The sequence below is a fragment of the Thamnophis elegans genome, chromosome 7 (genome assembly GCF_009769535.1).
Source record: "Thamnophis elegans isolate rThaEle1 chromosome 7, rThaEle1.pri, whole genome shotgun sequence".
Lineage (NCBI taxonomy): Eukaryota > Metazoa > Chordata > Lepidosauria > Squamata > Colubridae > Thamnophis > Thamnophis elegans.
The window spans coordinates 35,291,349-35,299,042 of NC_045547.1; the positions used below are offsets into that span (position 1 = coordinate 35,291,349).

The 7,694-nt window shown below is 41.8% G+C and overlaps 1 protein-coding gene across 2 annotated transcripts; it reads right to left on the reverse strand.

The window, feature by feature from the left end:
• Positions 1-2,284: 2,284 nt before the first annotated feature.
• Positions 2,285-6,478, reverse strand: CYREN (cell cycle regulator of NHEJ). 2 transcript variants are annotated; one of them, XM_032222160.1, is made up of 5 exons: positions 6,331-6,478; positions 5,573-5,708; positions 4,831-4,954; positions 3,197-3,263; positions 2,285-2,828 (listed from the first exon to the last, which is right to left on the reverse strand). In XM_032222160.1, exons 3-5 carry the CDS (start codon positions 4,950-4,952, stop codon positions 2,598-2,600), a joined length of 420 nt encoding a protein of 139 aa, XP_032078051.1. In that variant the 5' UTR covers positions 4,953-4,954; positions 5,573-5,708; positions 6,331-6,478; the 3' UTR covers positions 2,285-2,597. The 2 variants fall into 2 exon arrangements, with proteins under 2 accessions (XP_032078051.1, XP_032078052.1); XM_032222161.1 differs by lacking the exon at positions 6,331-6,478 and adding an exon at positions 6,244-6,329.
• Between the last annotated feature and the right edge of the window lie 1,216 nt (positions 6,479-7,694).

Below are 7,694 nucleotides of genomic sequence, written 5' to 3' on the forward strand. Positions count from 1 at the left end.
AGGATGTTTTTTTCTAAATAGCATTTTTATAGCTTTCCCTGTCTGACGGATATTAGCACAATACTTTTTAAAAAAAGAATATGTCCCTGATCTGTGGTTTAAAGCTACCACATGAGTAATAAATGCACTGAGATCATTCCTTGGTTCTTAGTCATAACCCAACTAATTGTCAAATAGTCTGAACATTAGTGGAGAAGAGACACCTATTTAAAGACTACATAATAGAACCTGATCCAAAAATACATGTCTCCAGGGTACTTGAGCACTTAGCAGATTTTCCCTATTATTGTATTATATTCTTGCATCATAGGAGTTTAATCATAAATTAAAATACAGGTAATTCTCATTTACTGATCACTCATTCACCTACTATTCAAAGTTGCGATGGTGCTAAAAGAGGGGCAATTACAACTGGTCCTCAGAGTTCTGGCTGTCACAATGCCTCCATGATCACAATTCAGGTGCTTAGCAGCCAGCTTGCACTTAACAATGGTTGTAAGAATCCCAGGGTCACATGATCACCATTTGCAACCAGCCCTGCCAGCTTCCCACAAGCAGCTAATGAGAAAGCCGCCTGCCCAGGTTTTGTGGCTCCCGGTGTTTTCTGTAGGAAACTGGTCTCTCTCTCTCTCTCTCTCTGCCTCTTTCTCTCTCTCTTTTTCTCTCTCCCTCTCTCCTGTCTCCCCCACCCTCTCTCCCGTCTCTCTCATATGTCTCTCTCTCTCTCCTGTCTCATCTCATGTCTCCTCTCTCTCTCATCTCTGTCTCTCTCTCTCTCGTCTCTCATTTCTCCCCCCCCCTCTCTCGTGTGTGTGTGTGTCTTGAACCATTTCCAAAAATGGGAGGGTTGGTTGAGGTTTTTTTGCTGATGTTCTTTCTTCTTTGGGTGCTTTTTACCATGATTTAAATCAAGAATCACTTCAGGTTCCCAGATAAATGAAGTTCTTTCATCCCTCTGCTGTAGCTCCCTGTCAGCTGAACCCACCACTGGCTGCCCCTTTCCCTTCCCTCCCAGTCTGACCTGAGAAGGTAAGGGCAATGATGGGTGATGGAAATTCCCTCCATATTCTAGAGCAGAAGCGAACAGCCCCTGTATTTGCCTCATCTTACGGGTGCTTCTTCTGACCCTTGTTGGTGCTGCATGCACCTCGGTCGCTCAGCGAGGCGCGCGACTTTCTCTCTGCCCTGAAACACTGGCCCGGCCAGGCTGCGGACAATGCTCCATGTCGTAATGGGCTCCAGAATGAGACACCATCTCCCCCATTGTGAAGTGCACTAAATTTAATTGTGCTGTCTAAACCGCTGTGAGAGCAGCGGGCAGGCCATAGGGATGGCGAGAGCAGCAGTGTTGGCTACAACTGGGCCAGGCCAATGTTTCAGGGCAGAGAGCAAGTCGCATGTTTCTCAGAGCGACCAAGGTGCATGCAGCACCAACAAAGGCTGAAAGAACTGCCCGCGAGTTGAGGCAAATACAGGGGTGCTTTGCTCCTGCTCTGGAATATGGAGCTAGTCTCCATCCCCTGCCATCACCCTTACCTTCTCAGGCTAGGCAAGGAGTGACGGGGAGGGGAGGGGCGGGGCCAGCCAATGATGGGTTCAGCCGACAGGGAGCCACAGCAGGAGGTCGAGTCACATGTAGCTCTGGAGCTACAGGTTGCCGACATCCGCATTACGTCATTAGCATTCTTGAAACCTTTTTCTTCCAGAAATCTCATACTTTGTCGCATGTGCTCGACACCCCCTCCCTGTCACCAGGCCCCCTGCCCCATCCAGAAGAAGTCACCTTGGCCCTGCCACACTCACACCACAGCCGCCATTTGTTGAACTGTTGGCCTGTTTGCAAGTTATCTAGGATTTCCCAATGACTTTGTTGAAAACTGACAGTAAGTTGTGAGGGCCTGAATGACAGCAAAAGGGACTGTCAGAATTGCCATCACCAAGCAATGCAGTCATGTGATGTTGCCTTTTATGACTGCATTACTTTAGCGCTGGAAATTCCAGTCCTAATTACTGTTGTTAAGGAAGAAGTACCTGTTTACAAAATGTAACAGTGCTGAAGATTGGATATTTTGCTTCTGGGAGCCCAAAATTAGAAAAATAATTTTCTGAGTCAGGAATTAAGTCAGATACTTCAGGAAGCTGGAGGTGAACACTACTCTTTCTATGACTGGATTCACACAATTTGCTAAGCCAAAACATGTGCTTGTTTGTAAGCTGGTATAAACTTAGGCACATATACACAGTAAAAAACTGTAGCTCTTAATTTGTATGAAAATGGCCAGTGTAAAGAGAAGTAAGAACTACTTACATTTATTCTTTAAATACAAAATTCAAATCTTCAAATTCAAGAAAAAAAAGTGCTTATCGAACCAGGGAACCCAGTGGGATATTCCTCCATTCTTCTCCCAATGCATCCCATTAAATCTCCAATTATAAAAGTAGTTTTCCAGAGTCCCTTCTCCTGATCAGTTATTTCATGAAATCCTGCCGTTGTGATTCTCCATTACTTCACCTCTGGTATACAAGCCACCACTACCCTAGCTGTATCTCCTATTTATCAACTTAAAAAAACTAGATGTTGCTTATAAATGTTAAAATTATGTAAAGAAAATCTCCCTGACATATTTTAAGGAGTCATCATCTTCCTCCAGTTTGGTCTCCTCACTGCTACTTGAAGAAGCTGACTGATCTGGAGGTGTGGATGGTACAGGAGGATCCTTGGCAATGTTGACAGCAGTCCTTGGAAGGTGACCATCTATCGATTCCTGTTGACACTCTTGAACCTTATCTTCTGATGAAATCACATCACCTTCTATAGCCTTGCAATTCTAAAAGGAAGCAATCATATTTTCTTTCATTTTAGGATCAAGACCAAGTTTCTCTCTCTGCCATCTAAATCAGGATAAGTGAGGCTCGATGCCTAGTAGAATATCTACAATCATGCCTGGCTGATAAACATATAAATAATTCTCTGTGGTCAAAAGAAATGTGCCCAAGTGTCCTTGAATTTATAGGTGAGTTTGATCACCTAGTACAATTGGCTGTACTTAGGCCCAATTCTTTTTTACAATTCTCAGAGAAGAAGATATTCTGGCAAAAATTAAACTGAAGAGCTGCAGCCTCCATAACTGCAGGTAATCAATCATATGGAAAAAGGAAGAAGTTGCCACCTGGGCAACATCTTTACATTGCTCACCTCAGCTAAAATACAAAGAGCCATGTCGACCAACTCAGCTTCATTCATACAATACACAGTTTCAGTCCTATAAAAGAAAATCATATTGTAAAGTAATGTACAGTAAGAAGGAAGATCAACCCTCCCTTCAGTAAATATCAATTTATAGACAATCAGCAGATATCAGAAAATGCACATTAAGTCTTGTCAAATTCTCTGTAGCCTTATTCAGTATATCTATCTATTTCAGTATAACTATATATTTTTAGCCCTGGTGTCAGGAAAAATAGCAAAGACCAATTCATACATCAATCTTTTTTTTTTTAAATTACGGTCAAAGACCAGCATATAGTATTACAAAATTTGGTGGCATTCAAAGAAACTATTTCATACAATTGATAACAGCAGTTGTAGATAAGAGATCAGTACTTCTCAGGTATTTTATTAGGTGAGGTGCAGTGGTGGGTTTCAAATTTTTTTAGAACTTCTGTAGGTATGGCCTGCTTTGTGTGAGTGGCTTGCCGGCTATGTAACCGGGTGGGAGTGGCTTGCCAACCATGTGACCGGGTGGGAGTGGCTTGCCAGCCATGTGATTGGATGGGCGTGACCAACTTGTAAAATATGGTGAAACTCACTTAACAACTCTTGCTTAGCAACCAAAATGTTGGCTCAGAAACTCTGGCATTTGAAGCACGCAAGTCTTAAAGCTGTCAAGTTACAAGACCCTTGTACCCCTAACCCTTTAGGGAAAAAAAACCCAGGGGTGTTCAAACTTGACAGCTTTAAGACCTGTGGACTTCAACTCCCAGAATTCCTCCTCTCGCTCTTCATCTTGATGATGTGCAGACGGGCGGGGGGAGGGAACTGGAACCGGTTCTAAACGGCACTGTAGATTTGTGGAACCTCTTCTATAGAAGAGGTTAGAACTGGCAGGAACCCACCTCTGGTGAGGTGTTACAAAGTGAATCAGTGAATCCTCATAGAAGATACAGTATAGCAGGACATGAGCTGTAATTCCAATGGCCCCTTGTCCACTGGGGCAACCATCTCGAATATTTCAAAGTTCTTTCCTATATCTCAAACAGCTTTTCACCATGATCTGCCTTTATTTTTGTGTAACCTGTCTCCCACAATTTCTGCACTGTATAACAAAATTGTGGCTGTTGTTTATTTTTAGTTTCCTACTCTTCAAACTGTAGAGGGAAAGCTTTTTAACATTTAACCCTAATGTAACCTCAATTGAATCTGAAATATAGTTTCTCACAACCAAACTTTCAAGATAAAAGTTTAGCTATTTGGGATGACATATTCTGTAAACAGTAAAAATATAGTAAATACCTTTTTAATTAGTCACAAACTGATTCCATGGACTATATTGGATGTGTGTGACTATTTACGGGTATAGAAACAGAAAGATAAAGCTGAAATCAAGAAATGTGATAGTTCTACAATTATGGAGAAAATCTATTTATGTAACCACTAAGAGTCCACACTGATTGGATGTCCCCTAGCCTATCAATAGCTCTACACACACATTGCACAACACACACACACAAACACAAAACCCTCATCCCAATTCAGCCTTTGGGAGTAGAAAAGGAAGTTTAGAACAACCCATTCTTCTCTGATTTTTAAGAAACAGGTAGGCACCATACCTTGCTAAAGCTGTTTTTTTTCTTCTCTTTGACCTCATTTTTGTCCATTCTTCTGGTTCAACTACATTCTTGGTCATCCATGCTGGGAGGATCCTCTTCTTTGCTGCCTCAGGGGAGCCCATTTCTGTTAATTAAAAAAGAACAACAACAATTTGTGCAACAAGAACACTTGAAATTAAACTTTGGCAACTGAATTAAGGGTTCCATGCAGCCTATTGTTCCTCTCCAAGACAATGTTTACACATCTCAGCCATTTTGGTACTAACCATAGGCAAAACTGAACTGGCAGCAAACAAAGCAATTGAAACTACTTTTGGTGCATCAATCAAAAAACATACTGGCTCATCTTTGCCATAGCTGGTCAGCTAACACTTTATTTTATAAATATTCTAATAAATAAATAAAACTATGCAATTACACTCCGAGATTGTGGAGGAAAGTTAAGTATCACCCACTCCATTTGTGTCCCCCATTTCAATAACTTGGAGGTACAAGCACATATGTAGAAAAAGTAACAGATGGAGCTAGACAGTTTTAAATATTCTAAACAAAGGACAGGCACTGAAGGTTTTTACGTTGCTTTAATTTGCTCCCACTCAGCCCCTCCCTCCCACCCCCAATGTTCATCCTTGGACCAAAAGATCTTCAAAAGGTTTTCTGCTTCTGGCTTCTTCTACACAAGCAGCTCCTGAGCCTCTTGATTAAGAGTTAAGGAGGCAATCTTTACCCTATAACTCCTTACCTGTAACAACCTGAATTTGGGGATTTATAGACACTTGTGGTCATTCAATTCCTAAACGGGCCAAATCCACCCAGTGTTGGAACTTGTCCAATAATAAGGACCTCTCCTCTATCTCCCATGGTATTATGCTGCAAGTCTAAATAGAAAGAAAACAAAACAAAACAAAGAAAAAGAGTGGGAGTTCTGGATGAGAACCAACATTAGATTTTTCAGGCATCGAATATTTCAGAGATTTATCGATATCACTAATCACAACAGGCAATTTTACTCGTTTGCATTATCTATTTGGAGCCATAACGACCAGGCACAAGAATAAAATTAACAGATTAACAGAGTTGAAGGCACCTTGTAGGTCATCTAGTCCACCCCCCAAGCAGGAGACTCTACACGATTTCTGATGGAAATATAAAGGCAGGCACGAATACTGTTGTGCACTAAATTCACTCTACTCCATGATGACGCTTATTCTCAAACCACTTCACAAGACTTCAGGCTGAATCCAATCGCTCCTACTTCCTCGTACGAGAAACTATGCAGTTACTCTTTTAAATATCCGAAGCTAGGAGGATCCGTAAAACCAATAAACCCGTTTTTAAAACAAAGAAAAAGACCACGGGGGCGTTTACTCGCCCTGCGAATCAAGATGCTTCGCGTCGCTCGCCGATGCCCACCTTGGAAAGCCGGAGTAAGTGCGGGGGCTTTCCTGGAAAAGTGCTCATAGAAAAAAAAAGGGGGGGAACCACCTTCACCCAGCATACCTCTAAGCACAAAGCAACGGCATAAACAACCACTTTCTGCTGGCAGGCGGGGGGGAGGGAAAGGGGGCGGAGAGCGAGATGAGCAGCGGCGGGAACGAGGATTTACTCCGTCACGTGAGTTGCACACCAGAAGCTTCTGAATTTCAAGGAGGCAACCGGAAGCAGAATGAGACCTGTGTTGCGTAGACTAGAGTCCAGTGATCTCCAATCTTGGTAACTTTAAGACCTATGGACTTCAACTCCCAGAGTTCCTCAGCCAGCAAACCTGGCTGAGGAACTCTGGGAGTTGAAGTCCACAGGTCTTAAAGCTGCCAAGGTTGGAGACCACTGGACTAGACTAGAGCTCTTGGCGAAAAGAGCTTTGCTGGGAGTTGAAGTCCACAGGTCTTAAAGCTGCCAAGGTTGGGGACCACTGGACTAGACTAGAGCTCTTTCCGAGAAGGGAGGAAAAATGATCGAAACCAGTTCCCCCCCCCCCAAAAAAAAACTCCTTTAAGATGTGTGGACTTCAATTCCCAGAATTCCTTCAAGTCCACACTTTAAAGGTAGAGTTTGAAAACTCACGTGTGGTTCCCCCCCTCCTTTGAATAATTGCCAGTTCCTCTTTTGTATCATTTTTATAGTTGATCTCCAAAATATCCACATTTTTTCATTTATCAAAATTCTATACTTTTTAAGTGATAAAAAGGGTTTTTATGTGCAAAAATTTTAAATATACTTGATTTTTCCTCTTAAGAAATCTGATATGCATTTATTCTTCCCCTTAATTTCATAAGCTGTTTACACAAAACATTAAACTACACAATAGCTATACAGGTAATCCTCAATTTACGACAGTTCAATACGGCAATGAAAAAGGTGACATATTCACATTTATGATCTTTGCAGCATCCCCATGATCATGTGATGCTTGACAACTGGTTCATATTTATGACCGTTGCTGTGTCCCAAGGTCATGTGTTCATCTTTTGTGATGTTCTGACAAGCAATGGGAAAGCCAGATTCACTTAACAACCAGGTTACTAACTTACCGGTATCAACTGGGGGATTCACTTAACAACTGCGGCAAAAGGTCGCAAAATGGGTCAAAAACTTTCTTAACAAATGTTTCACTTAGCAACAGAAGTTTGGACTCAACTGTGGTTGTAAGTCGAGGACTACCTGTATTTTAGACTAGGGTTTTGTTTTAATGAAATTAATGTGGTTGGTTCATGATTTGGTGTGCAATGTCAAGCCATTAATAAACCATAATTGTTAACCATAAAGCTTGTCATAGGAATGCAGCCACATTGCACTCCACATATGAGTTTTGATTTACAGGAATGCTTAAGTATGGAAATTGCATATCCAACTGAGATTTCAAA

Excerpts from the sequence above, each read along its gene's own strand:
- CYREN (XM_032222160.1), bottom strand. The coding sequence starts at position 4,952 with ATGGGCTCCCCTGAGGCAGCAAAGAAGAGGATCCTCCCAGCATGGATG. Across the intron at positions 3,264-4,830 it reads AAAAAAACAGCTTTAGCAAG|GACTGAAACTGTGTATTGTA; the intron begins GTATGGTGCCTA and ends TTTCTTTTATAG. Across the intron at positions 2,829-3,196 it reads CTCTTTGTATTTTAGCTGAG|AATTGCAAGGCTATAGAAGG; the intron begins GTGAGCAATGTA and ends GCTTCCTTTTAG.